This window comes from Candoia aspera, chromosome 14 (assembly GCF_035149785.1).
Source record: "Candoia aspera isolate rCanAsp1 chromosome 14, rCanAsp1.hap2, whole genome shotgun sequence".
Lineage (NCBI taxonomy): Eukaryota > Metazoa > Chordata > Lepidosauria > Squamata > Boidae > Candoia > Candoia aspera.
The window spans coordinates 1,527,212-1,549,499 of record NC_086166.1 but is presented as its reverse complement, the minus strand read 5'-3'; the positions used below and the strand labels follow the sequence as shown (position 1 = coordinate 1,549,499).

At 47.3% G+C, this 22,288-nt stretch overlaps 1 protein-coding gene across 1 annotated transcript in view; it reads left to right on the top strand.

The window, feature by feature from the left end:
- Window positions 1-20,827, top strand: part of MYO15A (myosin XVA) — a 57,623-nt gene extending 36,796 nt beyond the window's left edge. The window contains exons 42-66 of the mRNA XM_063315061.1: window positions 567-678; window positions 939-1,060; window positions 1,496-1,555; window positions 2,158-2,233; window positions 2,774-2,889; window positions 3,598-3,716; window positions 4,557-4,698; window positions 5,637-5,748; window positions 7,408-7,482; window positions 8,406-8,611; window positions 8,971-9,107; window positions 9,534-9,600; window positions 9,875-9,947; window positions 10,666-10,739; window positions 11,768-11,850; window positions 12,381-12,511; window positions 13,805-13,899; window positions 14,135-14,212; window positions 14,780-14,876; window positions 15,481-15,641; window positions 16,039-16,163; window positions 16,456-16,589; window positions 17,194-17,327; window positions 18,173-18,313; window positions 20,037-20,827. Of these exons, the coding sequence (XP_063171131.1) occupies window positions 567-678; window positions 939-1,060; window positions 1,496-1,555; window positions 2,158-2,233; window positions 2,774-2,889; window positions 3,598-3,716; window positions 4,557-4,698; window positions 5,637-5,748; window positions 7,408-7,482; window positions 8,406-8,611; window positions 8,971-9,107; window positions 9,534-9,600; window positions 9,875-9,947; window positions 10,666-10,739; window positions 11,768-11,850; window positions 12,381-12,511; window positions 13,805-13,899; window positions 14,135-14,212; window positions 14,780-14,876; window positions 15,481-15,641; window positions 16,039-16,163; window positions 16,456-16,589; window positions 17,194-17,327; window positions 18,173-18,313; window positions 20,037-20,138 (2,772 nt within the window). The 3' untranslated portion in view covers window positions 20,139-20,827. The remainder of the gene's footprint in view (window positions 1-566; window positions 679-938; window positions 1,061-1,495; window positions 1,556-2,157; window positions 2,234-2,773; window positions 2,890-3,597; window positions 3,717-4,556; window positions 4,699-5,636; window positions 5,749-7,407; window positions 7,483-8,405; window positions 8,612-8,970; window positions 9,108-9,533; window positions 9,601-9,874; window positions 9,948-10,665; window positions 10,740-11,767; window positions 11,851-12,380; window positions 12,512-13,804; window positions 13,900-14,134; window positions 14,213-14,779; window positions 14,877-15,480; window positions 15,642-16,038; window positions 16,164-16,455; window positions 16,590-17,193; window positions 17,328-18,172; window positions 18,314-20,036) is intronic.
- The last annotated feature ends 1,461 nt before the right edge of the window (window positions 20,828-22,288 follow it).

The following is a 22,288-nucleotide window of genomic DNA, read 5'->3' as shown; positions in this document are numbered from 1 at the left end:
GACCCAGCTAACTTGGTGGTTCTGCTGCTGGTAGGAAAGGTGAGGCAGGTGAGAAGAAGGCCCTGATTCTCACGCCAGAAAAAGCCACTTCATAAACCAGGAATAAATGTAGAGAACTTTAAGCTGAGAAGAGAACAGCCAAAAGTCTGTTAACTCAAAAATGAGGAGCTGACACGAAATCTTGGTAGCTGGTCCCTGAGCCTCCTGCTGTTCCTTTCTTTTTTTTTTTTTTTGCCACCTCTGCTTGCTCACTGGCCCTCTTGGCCACTGTAAAGAGGGGTCAGAGGGAGAAGTTGGAGCATTTCCTTTGGGGCAGCCATGCCAACTGATGCCAGAGAGGCAGCAAATGAAGGGGCAGTGCTAATGTGGAAATTGGATCCCTTAGAATGGGGGTGACGGCAGTGGGCACTTGAAAAGCATCTTGGCCAAGGACCCCTGAAACTTAGGGCTTAGGTTTCCTAAGAAGGCAAGATAAAAAGGCAACCAGGTACTGGAACTAGGCTGAACATCAGCAAAGGACAGCACGGGTTCCCCTTTGGGTAATGTGTGAAATGGCTTCCTTGCAGGCTGTCCAAGAAACAGCACCAAGGGAGACCATTGCCATGGTGAGGCCAGTGGCTAGTGCCAAGGCCGCTGAGCCCCCTGCCATGGCCCGGCCTTTCCCTGATGCCTCTTCAGGTAAGAAAATACCCCCTGCTCTCTGTTGGTTGGATTCCTGGCCTGGGAGAACCAACTTCCTGCCCGCTGACGCGTGGCTGCCTCTGCCACACCAGCACCAGTGTCCCTCCCCCCGACTCAGTTGATTAGAGCCACGAAATGTGGATATTGTGATGACGGCGATTGCTTTTGGGGGTAGGTGGTACATACAGCACATGCCACGTGGGTACTTTTCCCCTTCAGAAAGATGAGAAAGAACAGACGGCTTTTCTCTTGTCCAGCCCCGGTCTCGCGAGCGTTAGCATCTGAGGACGAGCCGGTCCAGACGAGGCTCCACCGTCGAAGCAGCGAGGGGTTTTATGGGTACCACAATGTCTCTTGGAAGATCTATCTCAGGAAGGAGGTATGTTTTTACGGACCCCTCTCTCGCGCCTTCTTCCGGCTGGGGCGGGGGGAGGGAAACACGGCCAGGTTTTATAAGACGGTGCAGGAGAAACGTCGGCTTGCTGTTTCAAATATTAGAAAGCAGCCTCCGTGACACGGTTTCATGGCAGTCAAAGAAAGGGCACAACACACACCCCGCACAACAACAACAACGGAACTCATCATGGCACAGGAGGGGGGGGAAGAGAGGTCCATGAATGGCGAGGAGGCTCTGAGAGCGAGATCAGGCCTCCATATTCAGTTGCACTTTACCTTTGGGTTGCAGAAAACATCCCAGAGAAAGCTGTTGCAGGGGTGCCCCGGTTTGCCCTGAAGACAAGATGCTGGACCTCTTTTTTTTACCGGCACTCCCCCAAATCAGGATGCCCTACCTTCCCCTTTCCTTGCCTTGCAGGTTTTTTACCCAAAGGAGAATATCAGCAGCCCTCTTCTGCTGGACCTCCTTTTTCGGCAGGTGAGTGGCCTCCGCATGTAGTTCTGCCACTGATGCTAATCTCACCGCTGGTCACCTGAGAAGGCATGTTCCCGGTTCCCTCGGACCTCAGAGGCCTCCCTGGGCAGGATTTTTAAGGCTGAATTTTTCCCTGGGAGGGGTGCCGTGCTATTGCAAAGCTGCATTGTTTTTACTTTCTGTGCCCCCAAGACTACGGAGGTCTCCTGGAAGGTTAGGATGATTGAATATAAAATTGCAATGAAAACTGTTTTCAACAAGAAAACGTGGGTTGAGTTCTTGGCCTTCCCTGAGCGTGGTGGTTTCCCTGCAAAAGTTTCACGAGCAGGCTCGGTAGCATCCTCAAGGCGTGGGGGTGTGGAGTTGAACCACACTCCAGTCAAGACCGCCAGCGAACTCTACTCCTCCAGGCAATGGGGATGCTGCCTAACCTGATAATGAACGGTCTGCAGGAAAACCACCAAGCTCAGAGAACGCCAGGAACAAAGCAGTTCAACCTGGAGCCGTGCATATCCTCTATGACTGAAGCCAACGCTCTGCTTTGAGGGCCCTTCTGAGAGCCAGCAATGACCTCTCCTTCCCACCTTGTGTGACTCTCTTCGCAGATCTTCAACGATACTCTGTCTGACGCCTGCATTCGTGTCACGGAGGGGGAGAAGTTACACATGAAAACGCTTTTTGGTAACTGCCCAGAGTCCCTCCTCTGGGGGGGAGATGGGCGGTGATAAAATTTGATTAAATAAATAAATAGATAAACCTTCTTTGAGAGGAAGGGAGGAGGGAAGATCTCCAGGTGTTATCATGCTATGTTGGAAAAGTGTCCAGTGGCAAAACGTACTAGTGGTTGGAGCATCTTTTCTGCCCTTCATCAAGGAGAAGAATTGTCTATATCAGCCGGCAGTAATGAGCAGAGCCCTACTGGAGGCTCCGTGCTCAAGAGCAGTCTACCTCTGGGCACCGGTTGCCAAAAGAGAGGAAAAAATTGCCCTCCTTGTCGTTCTTGCTGGGAGTCCTTTCGAGAAATTCTAGGCTGGCCGTTGAGGGAAGGAGATTCTTCCCTCTGCAAAAGTTGGATGCATTCTTGCTGGTTCAATACTGACCTTTAATCTTGGCTTTTCAACTCACAGGCCTTTAAAAGAAATCAGGATGAGAGAGGGATTGGGTGCCAGTTTTAACTTCTCAGAGACATTCTGAGAACGCTGGTGTGGTTTCTCCCTGCAGCAGAAAACAAGCTGGACTCCTTCAGCCCGGTAGCTGATGAAAGCGTCAAGAAGGAAATTATCCGTGTGGCCCGGGAGAATTGGGAGGTGTATTTCTCCCGTCTTTTTCCAGCTACAGTAAGAGAATTCCCCCACCCCACAAAGCTGTGAGATTCACTTAAACCAGGCGGTGGTCAAAACAGCAAGATGGCTTCTGTGAAGCTCCATCCAGGTTTGATGGACACCGGTTGCATCGCTGCAGCTGTCATCTTGACTTTTTTGACCATACCCCACGGACACACTTGACTTAAACCAATGCAACAGATCAGCGTCACATGGTATTTGCTGCTGCAGCCAAAGCTTGAAAGAAGACAGCGCACTCTGCCCTATGGGTTAGACCAATTTTTCTCCACCTTGGCCACTTTAAGACGTGTGGACTTCAACTCCCAGAATTCCCCAGCCAGCCATGCTGACTGGGGAATTCTGGGAGTTGAAGTCTACACGTCTTAAAGTGGCCAAGGTGGAGAAACACTGGAGTAGACTCTGAGCGCAATTCCTGCAAATTGGGTGGCTAAGGCACCCAGCCCATTGGCACGCTTCTGCCCTCATCTGGAGACTTCATTTGCCAGCCGTGGCTTCATTTGCTCCAAAATTCAGAGATTTCCTCCCTTGGCCTTCCAAACTATTGATATCCCCCACTGTTATGTTTTAATTTTAAAAACAGCTCTCATTCCGATGGCGTGAACTCATGAACAGAAGAAAGTTTTCCTCCTGGGCTGTCTTGAAGCTTCAGCTTTCCTTGGGGGCTGGGCCCAGCCTCGCAAACCAATCTCTCTCACCCTTTAGGGCAGCGTTGGCACCGGAGTGCAAATCTTGGCCGTGTCCGACACGGGGATTAAACTCCTGCGACTGGTCAAAGGGGCCAATCTTCCTGGGGAGCAGGTCCGGGTGCTGCGAGGCTATAGGTAAGGCCAGCGCGCCCCTGTCCAGAGGGGAAAATGCAAAGCGAAGGGGTGGGATGGGGATTTAGCAAGGAATCGTCTCTCTCAGCAGTTGCTGGCATTTTTCACATCACTTGAGTCTCATCGGGTTTTACAAATTTTCCACCTGAACTCACAGATAGGGAATAGATAAGAAACGTCTCCCATCTAAATTCTTATCCAGTTTTTAGCTAATTGACTACACGTACAAAGTTTAAAGCAAAAAAGAAGAGAAAGAGTAAAAAAATGCGTAAGGATGCTTGTATTTAAAAAAAACCATGCAAACAAAATGAAAAACGTTAGGGGAAGTACATATAAAAACGGGCTCATGAGAAGGATAATGCATGAAATTGTAAACCGCCCAGAGTCCCCCCATGTGGAGGAGATGGGCGGTGATAAAGTTTGATAAATAAATAAAATAAATAAAAGGTTGAATAAATTTCATGTAGGTGTTCTGCAGGTTGGGGCGGCTGAGCCCGTTAGATGGTCGAGAAATGGGCCAGATTGAACTGACGGTCAGCAACAGATCAAGCAAAAAGGGAAATTGGCAGAGCCGCTGAACTGGATTCATGGTTGGCTGCTGGCCAGATCACAAATGGCTGGAAGTGGTGGCCTTTTTCATCACCCTTAGAATGGCTGTTCTTCCCAAGTTCCTTGGAATTCAAGATTCCTTAGAAGACCTTTTTATCTGGGTTCCAAGACGGAAGAGGTTGAGCAGCCCATCTCAATGACAAGGAGGTCTTCAGTGTGCCTCTTTTGGACTACATCCTGGCTTAGCAATTAACCAAGGAACCCCTTTTCTCTCTCCACACCCCTCCTCCCCAGCTATAGCGAGCTCCTGTTTGTCAGCATCCCCTCCAAGAACATGCTGGAATTCAACCTGGTCAATGAGAAGCTGATCCTCTTCTCCCCCAAAGCTGTCCAGGTAAAGGCCCTGATTGACCACTTTATCATGGAACTCAAGAAGGTAAGAGCTCAGATGGTGGATCTGGTGGGGGAGGTGGCTGTCAGGGAGAAAGAACAGATGGGGGGCCAATATTTCACAGCCCCAAATCGTGGGAACAGCCCCTAACTTACAGAAATGTGTTCAATAAATAATAATAGATAAACGGCTTTAAAAAGAGCTTAGAGAAATTCAGTCTCCGGTACGAGTGGCTATTGATTATGATGGTGGTGGGAATCCTGTGGGGCCAGAAATTATATTGGAGAGGGAGAAGGTTGCAGCTACTTGGGGACTGCATTTAATGAATAGCAGTCTGTTTAGAATAAACCATGATAAAGAAACGTATTGTTGATTCATTGATCACTGCGTTGGAAACAGGATCCTAGAAGGGGTGGAAGTTCACCTTCAACCAGTAGGGATTTTTAAAATGTTTTTAACCCAAACATACTGTAGCTCACCAGCCCTGAACTGCAGAACCTTCTGGATGTCTCTCTGGCCCTCTCCGGAGTAGCCTTATCCCAGCTGGTGAAAAGCTTTTTGACTTAGGAAGGCCCTGCTCCCCCCTTCATATTTCTTTATTCCGTGCTTTGGTTTAGCTGCCTCTTTTTGTGACATAATACTTCCCTTTTCCTCCTGTAATCCTTTCTGTGGCTTGTTGTACTGCATTGGTTTTGATTCTTGTCAGCCAGGCTGGGTGGTGCAAAAGACAAGGGGTTTGATCTTAACATAAGTATTTTTTAGTACTAGTATTTAGTATTAGTATTGTTCCTCTCTCCAGTTGGTTGATTAATCTGGGGTTCCGCTGCCTCTGGCAGACTGCAGTATGCAGGAGGGGGGCTAAATTTTGCTTACTGCCTCCTGAGTTGTTCCGGGGTCTCCTTGCAGGGATGGAGGGTCAGCAGGACAGCTTTGCTTGGTCCAGCATTTTGAACCAGACACTCGTGGTTTTTTCTCTGATTTAGGACTCACAATATATGGTTGCCATTAAGAACCATATCACAAATGCTGAAAACTTTCTGAGTTTTCACAAGGGAGACATCATTTGCCTGCGACCCATGGAGGGCTTGGAACCAGGTGAGCAACATAACAGGAGAAGAATTTTAGCAGAAATGTAATGCAGCAGCAGCAGCAGGAGCAGGAGGATAATAATCACCGTCAGCCAATTGCAGAAGGCAGCTTTACTTGGAACAGCTTCCATCCTGCAACAATACCTTTAATATTACTAAACAACAACATTTGACTATCCCAGGTCCTTGGGAAGGACTTGATGGGTGGAGAAAAATGCCAAATCCAGCCTAACATCTGGCTGACTGTACAGTCAACCATAACAACAGCAGCTGTAATAAATGTTTGCAAATGTATGTGCAGGGGGGAGAAAGCATTGCTTCAGCTTATCTTTGCAGACACAATGATTAGGAAGTTTCCCAAGGTGATCAGTTTCATTCATCTCTCAAATATTCCACTTTGCTGAGAGCCGGAAAATTCACCTATGGCATACAGCAGTGTTTCTCAACCTTGGCAACTTTAAGATGCATGGACTTCAACTCCCAGAATTCTGGGAATTGAAGTCCACGTGTCTTAAGGTTGCCAAGGTTGAGAAACACTGGCATACAGAGTTGAACCCACCCACCACTTCCTTCCTCAAAAATGCACAGGTGTCCAACAGATGCAAACTAATATTTGTTGAATTAATCATCATTTAAAATGAATAGAAATGTGTCCCCCAGATGCCACAATCTCCTTCCATTGACATTCATGGACCAGATGCTCCAGTTCTTCTGATATTCTTGAACATCTGATTTGGTATATTCTAACAATCGTTTATAAACATAGGCCTATCAATGAACAAAGAATGTGTTTAACCCACTAAGGTTAGAGAGGATTCTGAAGGACAGTCATCCCATTTCTGAATGTCTTTAACTGAATCTGGGGTATTAATTGAAACTCCTAAAATAGCAGAAAAATCATTCTCTGCCCCTTTCTACTTCGCATGCAGCTCTAATCCTTGCCTTGCTGTCTGCAAGTTTAATTCCCTCTCATAATCATCAAGGTCAAACCGGAGTTTGCTCCCCAGGCCACTTTGGTGGCTAATAGAGCATGAATGGGAATTCCATATTTTCCAACATGCTATTGACCTAAACACCCTCCAGCCTGGAAGGTGCACCAGAAAGATGAATTCCAATAGAGACTATGAAGGAGGAGCGTAAAGAATGAATGCAATCCTCCACTAATACATAAGAGGAGAGCTAAAACCTATAGATAGAGGTTAAATGAGACTTTGCTACAAACGGAATCAGTAATGGAGGACTGTAAAAAGAAATTGAAGGCTTTTTTTGAGAATAATCTCAATAAAGGCACAGTCATAAAGACAATATGGGATGCTAGTGAAGCCTTTATGAGAGGGCCATTTATACAGCAAAATAGCACACTGGAAAGACAAAGACAAGAGAAGATGCAAAAGACTTTAATGGAGATAAAGATGGAGGGAGAATTAATGAGGTCTCCAGGAAGGAAAAATGTTTTTTCACAGATTAAACTTTCACAACACCAGCTGCCTGTGTTAACAATAAGAGAAATGGAAATAAAAATGAATTTTGCAAAAGAATTAACGCAAAGTTTAGCGGCGTCACTGCAGATGCAAGAGGAGAGATTTGTGGTGGGCCTGAGTCCCCCACTCTATGTGGAAGTGTTTCTGGGGTCCCTCTGATGCCCTTGTGCTTCTCCCACCCACAGACCACTGTTATGGCTGCGTGGTGAGGAAGAAAGTGATGCTCCTGGAAGAGGTCAAAAAAGGCACCCTGGATTTTGGTGGGTGGCTTCTGTGTGGTGTGCTCTGCTCTGCTCTGCTCTGCTCTGCTCTGCTCTCTTCCAGGCCCCTGTCCTTTGACCTGTTCTACCTTTCAGCTGCATGCTGGGGTTTTTTTCCCCTTGAGCAAACTCATTCCTTGGTTGGAGATGTTTAGAGCTTCCTAGGTCCAAACAGATCACACTGTTTAATCAACGGGACCTGGAGCGCACCCACTTTGCCCAATCTTACAGCAAACGTCAAACTAAACAAAATGGAAGTGTTGACAGAGGGATTGTGACAGAGTCAGAAAAAATAAGAGAAACAGATGGATTGGCCCATCCAAATCTATGATTCCTGAGGTTGCTGGATCCTGACCCAAAGGGGGAAAGTCAAAAGCACTTTTCTTCTACCACCGAGCAATGTGGGATGCTGTTCTTCCTCCTGCTTTGCCTTTCACTCTGCTGTAGTAGAAAAAAGCCAGCAATCAGAGCCAGTTTGGTGAAGGTGTTGGACTGTACTTGGGGAAAGCCAGGTTCAAGTCTCCCTTAGCCACGGAAGGTCATGGTCAGGCTTTCAAGACTGATGACGGTCCTTCAAGGGAGGTCAGATCAAGGAAAGGACAATGCAAGGGCAACTGGAACTTGACGTTATTGTAATAGGGTATGGTAACAGAATCTTGGAAGCCAGACAGCAGCTTGCAAGGGGCCTTTGGACCACTTCCTCTCTCTCAGCCCAACCTATGTCACAGAGTTTTTGCTGGGGGAAAAATGGAAGAAAAACACTACCTTGTTCTCCTAGAGGAAAGGTGGAGTAGAAATCTATCAGGCAAACAAGCAAGCCTCTATGTAACCCACTCCCCTTCCTTGGGGGAAGGTGCTTGGAGGGCCATAAAGAGGGAAGATCTCTTGACAACTGTTCTCGGGATCTCTTATTCCTGGGATAGGGTGGAAGTTCGGTGCCATCTACGGGAAGTCGGGGCTCTTCCCCGCCAGTTGCGTCCAACCAGTGGCAGCCCCGGATTTCACGCACCTGCCCACGGAGAAGAAGGAGGACCCCAACAACAAGCAGGCCAAGGTGGCTGGCCCGGCCTCGGTGGCTGTGGCTGTGGCATCAGCGGCTGTGGCTCAGGAGCTGGACAGGAAGGTTGAGGCAAGTTGGTCATGGAGGTGTGAATGTCCTTGTCTGGCAGGGAGCCAGGATTCAAGAGGAAGGAGGCAGGAGCAGGCATATGGGGCCCATGGTTCCCTTGCTCAATCTTTTAACTCATTGCTGGGGATGAAAAATATGGATCCCTTTCATTGGGTCAAATGGGGACCCATGCTTGAATAGCATTCTGACCTCTGCAAACACTATACGTGTGCGTGTTGAGGGTTTCAGCCAACACGCCCAAGCAACCCATCTCCTGGGTTGGCACAACAGTGCTGGGCAAATGTATCGGCTGCACCTTTGAGGGTTGTTGGAGAGGCTCCATTGCAAACCGTTATGGGTCTCTTTTGCCCTCACTGCAGGTTTCCCCAGGTGGCGAGGAATACTTGGAGAGCTGGGAGGAATTTAAGAGCACCCCAGAGAAGAGACCACAAGGAGGCCCCTTCACCATGCTGGAGTTTGCCAAGAAGTATTTCCGAGAAGGGCAGAGGGCAAAGACGTGAGTGTGTTGCCCTTGAAGGAAAAAGGAGGAGGTGAAGGGGTCAGCGGCCTGAGAAAGAATTCCAGGAGGTCACCACCTCTCATGTTACCTTGGAACACCAGTTATTTATGAAATCCCTGTTATTGTTTAGGGGGGCCCTGGGAGGGCCAAGAGGTAAGTCAAGAGGGGGTGTGTGGGAGAAGCAGGCATGGTAAAAGAGAGAGAGAACCTTTTATAACAGAAATCAGTTTTGATTCCAGTAGTGTGCAGATATAACAACTATCTAAAGTGCTCACCAGGGCATGGGAAAAGAAGCTATTTATTTTATTTCCAGTCAAGAGTTTGGTTGGAGCTGGGCATCCTACAGTTGGTATCCCTCTGTCCCCCAACGCACACGGCATTCATGTTTTTATTCTTGATTTACTTTGTTGTTTATGATTTCAGGGACAAGCAGAAATCGAAGAAGGGTGTCGAATCCAAGAGTGTGGCAGATGTTCTGAAATACACCAAGGTAACAACGATTGTTTCCTTCAGGAGCACAGATCTCCTGGTTTGCTGGCTTATATTCCCACTTTTCCAAGCACTTCTTTGAATGAGCATCCTGTGCACAGCAGAACTATGCTCTTGGCAGTTTCCCCTTTGAACCAAGACAAGGAGCTCTGGAGAAATCCCCCAGAGTGTGCCAACCGTCTTGCCCACTTATCTGCACACGTGACTTCCTCCAGCGTGGGTGATTCCCACATCCAGCTTATCATCTTACATTTTCTCCCTTGCTGGCCCTCCAGTGCCCCATCCAGGAGTCGCTCATTGGATTCACCAACAGCAGCCTGAACAAAATAGCAGCAGAATCCTTTCAGGGTGAGTCTTTCTCCTGCAGCCAGGTGCCCACCTCTCCTAGGAAGCAATCCGCACTCTGCGCCGTGAGTTCAGAGTGAAGAAAGCTATTATGGTTGGAGAGTTTTGAGACCCGGGTTTTGCAGTCATTGCATTTCAGTCAACGTGGACCATTTATTTTTCTCTCGCCAGCTTCCGAAGATCAGTTCTACAAGCTTGGCAGCCATGACAGTTTGGCAAGGACTGGTTGGCTTATGATAGCAGCATGAGCTATCCAAGTCCTGGAACAGGTTGCTTTCGTCCAAACGCTTTGCACGTAAAAACAGTAATAAGTGATTCAAGCTCTATGATTTACTTGGTTATGGTTATTATCTTCATATGCAAAGCTTTGGAGATTCCGACACCGCTCCAAAGGTCAGCAGACTTGGAAGAGTCTTCCATCAGCCAGCTATCAACAGCTGCTTTGCTGCTGAGTAGGTTTCTGGTGTGAATCAGGGAGATGACCGCATTCAGCAGGCAAGGAGCTACTATAGAGCTTCACAGTCTACGTTAATGTCCACGCATAATGCTGATCACGCAGTACGATGGGCAAACAACAGTGGCCGGTTCCCTCATGCCAGGTCAAAACCAAACAAGCTAGATTACATTATGACATATGAACCCAACCGAGGCATGGGTAGTTGAAGGGACAATCCCAGTTGTTCGGGGTGTGTATGTGTTTTTTCCTTCTTTGTTCCCCTAGCTGTGATGAAGTTCATGGGTGACCTTCCACTCAGAGGACTGTCTGAACTGGATGTGGTCTATACTTTGTTGAAGGTAACCCTCGTTCCTATGTTGACTTGTAATATCTGTAACGGTGTGTGGGAAAGACCTTGGGAGGCGGAGTAAAGAGACACTGCCAAGGGAACGGTCAGATAAGAGAGGGCAGAGCCCGCAGCTGCATAATGGGAGGAGAAAGAGGCTCAGGAGGGACCCTCCCTAGTTTCTCTGGCTGTAAAGGAGACGGCGGGAGAATTGTCCTTTCAGACTTTCAAGATTCTGTCAATGTAGCCTTACAGTAAAGTAGACTTAGCTCACCTGTCTGTGCTTCCTGTCTGGTCTACCTGGCAAGGCAGATGCTGGAATGAGCCGCCATGGAACAAGAGGCTGGTTGTTTCCATCTCCATGTCGGTCCACTTTGGTTGCAAGGTTGGGTTGCCTTGTCACCCCAAGGTGCTCCTCCTCCTCCTGGCTATTTTAACCCTTTCCAGCAACCAACCCAACATCTTACCTCGTGTGCAGAGTTCCACTCCCATCATCTCCAGGGCCATGGCTTCACGTTATTCTAGAGCAGGGGAAGACGTCCTTTTTCGCAGCCAGAGGCCAGGGGGTCTTGGCAGCAATGTCCATGAAGGGCGTGATGAACAAGTTCAGGGTTTTTGTTATGTGCTTTCTTAGTTGAGGGAGTGCAGTGAAAAGGCAGTTGAAAGGTGAAGATACATTAAGCCAAGTGAAGGCTAGCCCTAAATCTTCTAGTCTTTTGGTCTTTTTTGAATTCTGATTAAAAATCACATCACTGAAAACCAGTGTTTTGCTGCCAAATTTCCATGGTACTGTTTTTGGGAGTTTGAGGCCCTGCAAAATTAGGAGTTAGGGAGCTCAGTACCAACCAGGGATGGTTTGTCCCTTCTGTAGAGGAGGGCTTCTGGATTTGCAGAAGTGTTCGATTCTGGCTGAGACTTCCCAGGTGAGAAGGTCTTTGGGGGAAGTAGTGGTTGACCAGTTATGAAAAAGAGAAGAGAGCAAGAACTTACACCTTCTGGCGATCCCCTCCTCCCATGCCTCTTTTCCTGCCTCTTCTCCAGCTCTGTGGAGACCACGAGGTCATCCGGGATGAAGTTTTTTGCCAGATCCTCAAGCAGATCACAGACAATGTCAGCAGCAAGATGTAAGCCAGCCCCTCAACCTTGCATGCTCTTGGCTTTCAGGAGTCCAGTGGTCCCGTCCCTAGAGTCCTCCAGGTGAATTGTATTTCAGCTCCAGTATGGGAGTTGAAGTAGCGCATTTAGATGCTCCTTGGACAGCATGTTGGAGAAAGCCGCAGGAGATAATAGTGAAGTGTGGACATACCCTACTCATATACTGTAACTCACCTTTAATCCTTGGGCAGTCAAGGGGTGGAGCAGAATACTTCTCAACCCAAATGAATTGGGAGACAGAGCTGCTTCAGGGCAAGCTTCACTCTGCTGGGACTTCTCAGGAGGAGGCTGGCATCTTCTCTCTGGTGGAAGGCAGAGGTGCAGCCTCCTAATGTTCCAAGCCACTGGCTGAAGGACGATGCCAGCCAAGCCTGGCTTTAGCTCTGGAGTCCCAAGACAGGCCAGGACAGCCATTGCCCGAGTCAGCTCCTGCTCCTACCTCTAGCTCTGTGTAGACACAAGATCCGGCTGAACGCTCGCATTGGCTCCTTTGGCACAGGAACAGCTGCCAGAGAGGATGGAAGCTTCTCTATATCCTGAGTGCCTACTATAGATGCTCCGAGGTCTTCAAGCCCTACCTTCTACAGTTCCTCCAGGAGGTCTCTGGCTGCCCTGGTTTGCATTTCCAAGGTGAGCTGGTAGAACTTTCCACTAAAGGACGCAAGATTATTCCACACGCGAACCTGGCCCTTCTCGGTCTAGGCTAGCCAATTTTTGGCATTGGATGGGTGGAGGACTACAGTATTCCTCCTGGGATGGCAGATCAGCAAGCATGACGTTTCAAGAGGGCCAGAATGAGCCTGGAGTCCTTCCTGCTTCATAAGAGGGTGGCGAATCAGCTAATAGGCTTGCGTGGGATGGGCTGCTTGCCTATATTTGTAAATTTATGGGGATTTCAGTTGGGCTTCATGCTTGTTCTTTGAGGCCCATACGCACCAACTTGTCTATACGTTCACTTTTTAATTTTAATTTTTTAAAATTTGAAAAATGGCTGCCAATGACAATAGATAATCTTTGAGTGAGAGGGGTGGTGACTAAATTTGAAATATCAATAAATAAATACATAAAATAGGGAATGTGTCTGGGAAATCCCAGGGGTTTGCCACTGGTCCTCTGTGCAGCCCCCAATCTCCAATCTGAAAGGATCAAACGGGGGTCTTGTAGGGTTTGGGTTTTATCATTTTTAATAATCACTCCATGGGATTAACCCCCCCCCCCTAAATATGTTTGCATTGATAGTAGTGGTGGTCTCTCCTTCTCTTGTCCACCTAAGACATTCTCTCCGTGGGGATGTAGAGTAAATTAAATGCTTCAGATTCCTGGGACAAGGAAGTGTTTGAATCTAGCGGTACGAGGGAGAAAACTGACAGGGCCCAGCCCAAAATTCATCAATCAGACAGCCCTCTCCAGTCCTTCAGACGCGGAAATGAATCCATCTGCTCTGTGTCTTGCTGGAAGACAGCCTGTTAGGTCACATCACAACCCATGGTTATGTTCTCATTAAAAACTGTCCAGAGGGATGCATGTTATTGGCAAAGATGGATTGTCCCCAGCTTGACTTCCAGCTGGGCGATGATTGCAGCCCATCAGCACATCTTTTCTGTTGGAGAGAAACATTGCTGCTATTGGAGAAAATCGGGAGCTTGGGAGGTGCGCACCATGAGAAGTTAAGAAATGAACCAAAAAGAGGATTGCCACCCTCCAGGTGGCACACAATCCTTCCTTTCAAGGTTCAGGAGCTTGCCCAAATCTAAATTCAGCAGAGGGTAGCAAATGTGGGCAATCAGCTCCACCCAGGCTGGAATGGGAAGACTTACAGTAGTCCCAACAGTGGGATTTCTCTCTGGCAGATCAAGAGTGGAGTCCTTCTACCTCTTCTTCAAGGTGCTTATTTCTCTGCTTCCCTTTGTTATCCATCAACAGGCATCGCCAAGGCCTGCGAGCAGAACTTGTGGAAGACTTTCAAGTTTGGTGGCCGCTGTGAGTTTCCCAGTAACGTGGAGCTCAGAGCCGTGGTGGTGAGTACTTGACAAGCGATCCTTGGAGAACCTGGAAGGAAGTTTGAGATCCCATCAGCTGGGAAGGGGGCACCCAGGGAGGCTCTGGAAGGATGATGGCTTTGCTACGGGCTGAAAGGGGACAAAGAAAGAGAGATGGGCAAGCAAGGTGCCTTAAAGCTCCCACAGCACGCCATTTCCCCCTGTTTATGTCCCTAATAATTTTGCTTTTTGCCATGCTGTTCCTCCACCCAAGGTTGGAAGAAGTTCAAAGCGTCAGCTGTTTCTCCTTCCGGGAGGGATCGAAAGGCACCTCAAAATCAAGACTTGCTCGGTGAGTGCGGAGAAACACCCTCCCTCCCCTTGATGCTTGTCGATCTGATGGAACCAGTAAATAAATGGGGGAATATTTTGTCAACAAAACTCCAAAGGTTTGGGTGGCGTGTTTCAGGTGCCAGAAGTGCAAGGCATTTTGCACCAGCCAGCCCAACATTCCCATTCAATGAAAACTTGAAGAATATATATCTCTGTGTTACCAGTTTGTTTCCAGAGCTTACTCCCGGACAGAAAAACATACGTATCTTTTCAGGGAGCAAACTCCATTCCACTTAAATCTTCTTACGTTCAAAATGTGTTTTCAGCCAAAAATGTGCTGAGTCAACTCTGTTACTTCCCTGAAAGACAGGCCCTACTCCACCTTTTTCCACAAAGTCAGGTTAACAACATTCCCTCTCTCAACATTTCTTCTTACAGACTCCTCTACAAACACCTAGATTTAACATTCATCTGGCAGAAGAGTTCTGTGTAGTTCTGAAACTTGCACATTCCACCTTATGACCCGTGGATAGGCTTTTCCAGTTCCCAGTGGTGCAACTTTCTGTCCCCTCCTTCACTTTTCTAGGTTGCCCAGGATGTCATAGAAGAGATCTGCTTTGAAATGGGTCTGCACCAGCCTGAAGCCTTCAGAGAATATATCATTTTTGCTGTCTCTAGTAGAAGTGAGTTGATGAGGCTAGAGTGGAGATAATTTCCCTCATCCGGGCATTTAGAAATAATCACCTTCCTTTCTGTGGACTGGTTTATCCTTCAGATGTCCAGCTGTACCCATGCTACAAAGCCAACCAATGTTTCATAATTACTTGCAAGTTTTCCTGGGGCCTCTAATACTAAGGGAGGTTGTGGGCTTCTCCCCCACACCCGGAACTTGCCTCACCCTTATCCATTTATAATTCCCAGGAAGGTTTATAGAAAGCTGTGATGGTTAAACCAATGTAAAAGCAATAGAGCTAGGCTGTAAGCCCAGATTCACATTCTTGGTTGGGCAGAACAGAATTCATTCATTGGAGCTGTTGACGAGTTTTTGTCTGTCTAAGCAATCCACCTTAACATCGAATATGGCAGTTGGAGATGCATAGATTTAAAGCCAAGAGATGTGGTTCTCTTTCTCTCGGTCTAAGCAGGAAAAAAGTAGATGTTCCCTTTACCAGATACTTGGCCTTGTGCGTGGAGTTGCAAAGAGCCAGCTGGTCCATCCACCAGACCTCCCCACTTTGCTGTGTAGGTTGCTTCAAAAAATTGGGTGTCCCAATTTCCCCATCCCAGATCAGAATGTCCGGCCTTTGGACAGGCGGGAGTACATCCTTGACGTTGCCATGGAAATGGAGAATGTGGACAGCAGCTACATGTTCTGGTACCGGCGTGTGATTTGGACCCAGCCGCTGAAATTCGACAACGAGCTCTACGTCACCATCCATTACAATCAGGTGAAATCCTTTCAGGAAGCATTTGGAGGAAAAATTCAGGGCAACCGGGGACCTTGTTCTGCTTTGGAAAGACTCAAGCACCCTCCTTAAGTTAACCTGATTTCATTAGTTAAAGTAGAGTGCCTGTCCTACCCACATTTAAATGCAGTAAAATACTGAAACATCCAACTAATACGATACAATCATGCAAAGCCATGCAGTATGAAAATACTTTAGAATACATTGTGTAGCTTGTACTGCAGAACACAGCCTTCTGCAAGCTGGTCTTTTCCAAGTGGGTCAAGCTTCATCTGCTGTCCTCCCCACAAAACTCACCTGGAGGGTATCAAGCTGGGTTAAGGCCGCTAAATGGCAGTCACTACGTCACTGTGGGGTTTTCCTGGTGTCTCTCCAACAGGTGCTACCTGACTATCTGAAAGGTCTCTTCAGTATCTCGTCTTCTGCAAAGCCAAGTGAACAACAGTTCCAGCAAGTCTCCAAATTGGCTGCTCTGCAGCTCTGGGTGAAGGGCCTGGCAACCCCGTAGGTGGCTTTGGGATATGGTGGTGCTTGGCCAAGGCTGATGCTGCAGGCAAGAGGGTGGCTGTCTCCTGGGAGTCCACGCGGAGCAGGCAGATGCTGGCTGGGGTGGTCCCCTCTTCACATCCTGGGTGCGAGGCCATAGCGTCTCCTTGGGATGGCTAACCTCCATCTCCTTGGCTTGGAGGAGAGGAGGCTTGGTGGAGGCCCCCTTTATGGAAACTTTAGCACCTTATGCCCCCATTTCCTCAGCTGTCTGTGACTTTTCACCTTGTGCTTCTGTTCCCCCTCCAAGACCGGAAATTCAGGATTACATCCCACCCCAATTCTACCATCTGCAGACGGCTCAGGCGTGGTTGGACATGGTTGCCCCCTACTTGCAACAAGCACAGGCCTTGAGTGCCCACCAGGCCCGGGCACAGTTCTTAGGTAAGGCCTTTTCTTACAAAGGGGCCAGGAAGGGAGGGCAGGCCAGCCAGCATTCTGGGATTAAGCTGCAAGAATGCGAGTTGGCAAAAAGAAACGCCTGCAATGGAACATAGTCCTGTGTTTATTGTTACAAGAGTTTTTGGTTGTTAATCACCTGGATTCTCTGGCAGCCGCACAATAAACATACAAGGAGGGTTGACTAAGGGTTCGAACAGAAAGAGCCCTGGTCATCTGTCTGGATTCAAGGGTCCAATGGTTGTTTTGGAAAGCAGTGACCAGAGGCTTCCAGGAGATGTGATTTCTGGAAGAAATAATTCTCTCCTGAGATGAGTATCAAGCACGTGAGCAAGATATCCGCTCACTAAGAAGTCCTTGATTTCTTATTCATGCTCTAAGAGTCCTCTAGTGATTCGAATGTCTTCTAAACAACTAATCCTCACACAGTTCCCCGGGTTTGCAAACCTTGGTTCAAGGAAGAGCTTTCCACAAGCATGTGCTGAACCATCTTATTCCTGGGTTCTATTCTTCACTGGGCAAGGAGCATCTCGGCCTCCTGGTTCAGGTCCCCTTCTCGGTGCTGATGGTTGACCTCCATTCGTTGCAGGGCTCCTGAGCGCTTTCCCCACGTTTGGCTCTTCGTTCTTCTACATCCAGAGCTGCAGCAACAACACCATCATTTCCCCGTGCATCCTGGCCGTGAACCAGAATGGGCTGAATTTTCTCAACAAGGAAACTCATGTAGGCATTGCATGTTCATTCCTTTGACATTTCAAGATGCTTCCTTCTGCTCAGCTGCTTGCTGACTTTCTCCGAAGGAAAGGATGCTTGGTCTTAACGCCTCTCCTTGGGCATCAGGGAAAGCCTGCCAGTGGCTTACCAGCAGATGATCCCACAGGATAATAAAAATGATGGCATCTCCGCTGCAAAATATAAAGGATCTCATATGCGGCATCAGAACATGGACAGCGAAGCTCCCACTGAACAAGACAGGAACATAATTGATTGTTTACTAACTACTTTAGAATATATTCTGCAAGTGCATGCACCCACACAAACACATTCCATTCACAATCACACAATATATGTACCCCAAAGGAAGAACAGTAGAGAGGGAGGGAGTCCTCCAGGGGCCAAATGGGCAGAGGGGGTTGGGAGATTCCAAAGAGCTGTTTTGTGGGAGAATCTCTGCAGGAACATTCTTGGCTTCATGCAAGACTGGAGCGTGATGGGCGTGAGCAGTAAATTAGAACCATAGAATCGTAGGGTTGGAAGGGACCTTTGGAGGTCTTCTTGTCCAACCCCCTGCCAAGGCAGGAGTCCTCATACCATCTCAGACCAACGGTTGTCCAACCTTTCCTTGGAAACCTCCAGCGATGGAGCACCCACACTCCGGGAGGCCAGCTGGTCCCCTGCTTCGTAGTTCTCACAACTGACTACATCCAGGATGTGGGGGCAAAACAACAGCTTGGGGCCTGGGATTCTCCGGTTCTTAGCAACAGTGGACAGCGAGGGCCTGGGGGGACATCAGCAGCCTTATGGTTGGCCTACCCTCCTTCCAACAAGTTTCTCTTCCGCTGCACCAGGAGCCCATTGCAACGTTCGCTCTGAAGGAGATCCACTCTACTCGCACCCAGCGAGCCCCGGCCGGGTCCAGCTACCCCAACGTGGAGATTATGCTGGGAGACTTGATGTCTTGCCGGATCACACAGCTGCAGCTGAAGCAGGTAGAGGAAGGGAAACGCAGCTCCAGGATGGCAGAGCAATTTCTCCACGGCAGGCCCAGGTGCAAGGAGGTGGTTCCACAGGTCTAGGGCTGTCATTCAAATTACTGAATTTTAAAAAAATAAAAAGTTAAGGAGTTGCTGCTCAGGCAGATTCTTGTGGAAGCTAGAGAGGGATTTTTCAGACTTAAGCTGGCCTCTGTGCACAACCCCATACACATGGAAGGAAATATTCAAAACTTCCAGGTGCTGTTTGTCGGGCAAAATGCTTGCCAAAGCAAGTTTGAAAGAAAGAAAAAAGTCTGAAAGACAAGCAGGAAAAGAAAGATGCAGAGTTCAAACCCATTATTTGAACAGGACCCTAGATTTGACTCTGCAGCCAGAATTCTTTTTTTTTTTTTTATTTAAACTGCCTTACAGTTACAAATGCAGCAGATCTGGCCCATCTTTTCAGAACATGGGCTCCATGATATGATAGACGTATTTTGGCTTTGTTGGAAATGTGTTGAAACTCTGTGAAATAAGCTTAACTCGTTCTCCTCCTTTCTCTTTCTGTCTCTTTCTGTCTCCTCCCCTGTCTCCTTCCACTGGCTTTGTGAAGCTTAACCTTCAGATGGTAGGTGGTTTTCTCATAATAATACTGATAAGGTATTGGGGTACAGCATTTGAAGCGTTCCAGATGCTTCACCTGTTTATATTGCTATCCTTACCCCACACCTGCAAAGTAGGGCAAGATGGCTGTCCAAGTTCTACCGGAGGGGCTGGGAGGGGCGGGTGTGGATCTAGGATCTACTTGTGAGCTTGGGATGGGAGAGCATTCGAACTGCTGAAATTTGGCATTGCTCTTCCGTCTCCAAGTTGCAATCCTGCCTCATAAACAGAGTGCGCTCCTATCTCAGAAGAATCATTTACAAGTTGAGTTAACCCATAGTTTCTGAACTTTTCCCCCCTAAATTGTGGTTTTGTACACTGTAATTCCACTGCTTTCAGTTCAGGACAAAAACTCATGAATTAAGAAAAATTGCAAGAAACTTTATCAGCTTTCTGTAACCTGGAGCTTTCCAGATATCCTGGGATCATCACTCCCAGACGGACTTCCATATCCACATGGCCTTCAGATTCCACATATCTGGAAAGTGGCAGGTTGAGGAAGCTAATAAGGTAGGGCTTTTCAGCCACAACCGTTAAAGGAGCACAATTTTTACCAATCAGCTCAGTCTTGCTATTTTTATTTTGTTTTACCTTTTTGTACAGCACCAGGAACTTTGAGCTCCTGCCATTATTATTAGTAATATTAGAATTAATGTTAACAGCTAAGCTATTCTATTTCTTATGAAAACTTTGGCCATATTTATTTACGCAGCACCCTCAATATACTGTACATCATACTTTAGAGTTCAAATGAAGTTGTTCCCTGTGCCAATAGGCTAATGATTTAAAAGTCAAGTTTAAAAATATCCCATCACATGGACTTAGGCTTTCTTACAATAGAAAGGACCAAGGTCTTGGAAAAATGACTTTTGTGGGCAGATCTGGAAGAGGTGATCCTCCCAGGTATCCAAAGGCAGTAGAAAAGAAACTTGAAAGGATGGGGTCTCTTTGCTGAAGTTGATGGAACTGGAGGAGCTGGACAACCCACCATGGCAGATCATGCAGCTTTTAAAGCAGGGAATCAACCCTTGAGAGGTACATTCTGACTTCTGCTGTGCCCTCTTTCTCCCCACAGGGCCTGGAACTGTGTCGTGTCATTGCCACCCACATGGAGAGCCTGCTGCATGCACGTGAAAAGCGGCTGACGCTGCCCCCAAGCGAGATTACTTTGTTGTGACCGGATCTGCTGTTCTGCATCTCTCTCTTCCAGATTCCAGAACAGAGCTTGGTCCTACTCTAAACCAGCCTGGAAGATACCTCTGAGCTGTCAACAGCTTTTCCTGGAGAGCTCAATGATGTCCCCATTGCCATCTCCAGATTTAGGGGAGGGAATGCATGGATGAGAGCAAGTGACCCCAGGGCATCTCATCCTGTCCATTTCGCTGGCCAATCCCTCCAGGCCCCATCCACCCAGAACTAGTGAAGCAAGTGGAGAAAGGCAATGCTTTTGCGTAGTTTTTAGCACACTTACTAAAGCATGGGCTACAAGGAGAAGGCAGGAGGCTTAAGGACAGAAACCCGGAGGGACCTTTGCTGATCCCAACACCAGCCCTGCAACCAGTGTAGTGGAAGAGACATGGGACTTCTTCGTTTCTGTCATGGTGTCATTGCATTTCCATTTATTACCACGCCATAGGATGTTATTAGATGCCTTCCTTAAATCTGTATTCCACCTTCCCTCCAGGACCAAAAGATGGCATGCCTGTTCCCTCAGCACCACCACACATGCACACAAACACACCACCTTTTCTTCCATGTCTATGATTAGTGCACCAGGCCAAGATATTGTGGCTTGTCCATGCTCAGACAGCATCTCTGCTGAGCAACGATTGAAATATGGGTCTCCCCAACCTTAATCTACTACTCTAGCCCAGTGTTCCTCAGCCTTGGCCACTTGAAGATGTGTGGACTTCAACTCCCAGAATTCCCCACACATCTTCAAGTGGCCACGGTTGAGGAACACTGGGCTAGCCACTCACTGGATACCTCAGCTTCAGGTGCAGCCAGTGGCTGTGTTCTTAACACAGGTTTGGAATGTATGCTTTGCCTCTTAGAGTCCTCAAAATCAGTGACTTGGGGAAGCTTAAGAAGGTTGGAGTTTTTATATCAAGACTAGGTTCTCAAGAACATTAACACTACCAGCCAAGTAGACATGGATAATACACATTACTATCCTGCCTGCACATGAAATTGGGTGTTTAAACCTGAGAAAACAAACTGTCAGGCTTTAAGATCCTGGTACTGGGACCATCACACAAGCAGCAATAGCTCCCAGCAAGCTGTGTGATGCAATATATGCTGGTCTTCCCAGCATCTTTCAGTTGCTGTAATTGAAGAGGAATCACCTAACTTGCCAGCAATTCCAGCTGGTTCTTAACAGCATCCTCTATTTTTTTCACGTGGACTAGAATTTCTGCATCCTCTGATTTTTCATGCAGACTATCCTATATTAGCAGGTTTACTCAGCCAGCAAGAGATCAGCCAGACACCAAATTCTCCTTTGGGTGAAAATTTGTGGTTAAGGCCGAAGCAAGAAATTGCTGTGCTGTATCAGGCCAAGTTTGCGCCTGGCTCAATATTGTTTCCAACAGCTGTTGGCCAGATGTTGTGTAGAAACGTCTGAGCAAAATACGATGATTCATCTATTGTTTGTATTCAGGCTGTTTATATTCAAAAAAGGGTTTTTAGAATTATTGTTTCTTTAAAATAATTATTCTCCTATTTCATGGTATGTGTCCCCAAACTGTAGCTCTTTATTTATTCATGATAAAAGCAGTTGATCTATATTTAGAAGAAATGACATACTGCACATGTCACCATCTCAAATAAATGTTCCATCATCTTTATTTTATAATACTTGTACATCCCAATTATATTATTCATGGGTTACTGTTCACAATGCAAATTAACAGTGTCCTTTTACTTCTATGCCCAAAAGTCTCTCATTCATTGCTCACCTGTTGGGACTTCAAAATCAAGTCAGAGAAAATCTCAAATATGGGCACTAACAAAATCAAGTCGTATGTGGATGGAGGAAAGCAATTGTGAGCTCCTACCATAAATCTTAAGCCTCTATGCATCCCATAGGAGGATAAAGTTAAAAAAAAAAAGTTCTATATGCTTGCTGCTCATCTCTTGAAGCCCCTAAATCTGAGAGAGAATTCTTTGACTGCATTTGTATAATATGCTTGGATAATTTTCACCATGGTTTACCGAATTAGCCCAGTCGACTGGGTTCCCACAACATAAAAACCCACAGCTAGTTTTGCTCATATACATGCTTGAAGTGTGTTGACCAGTTTATGGTTCAAAGTACTATGGTAATAT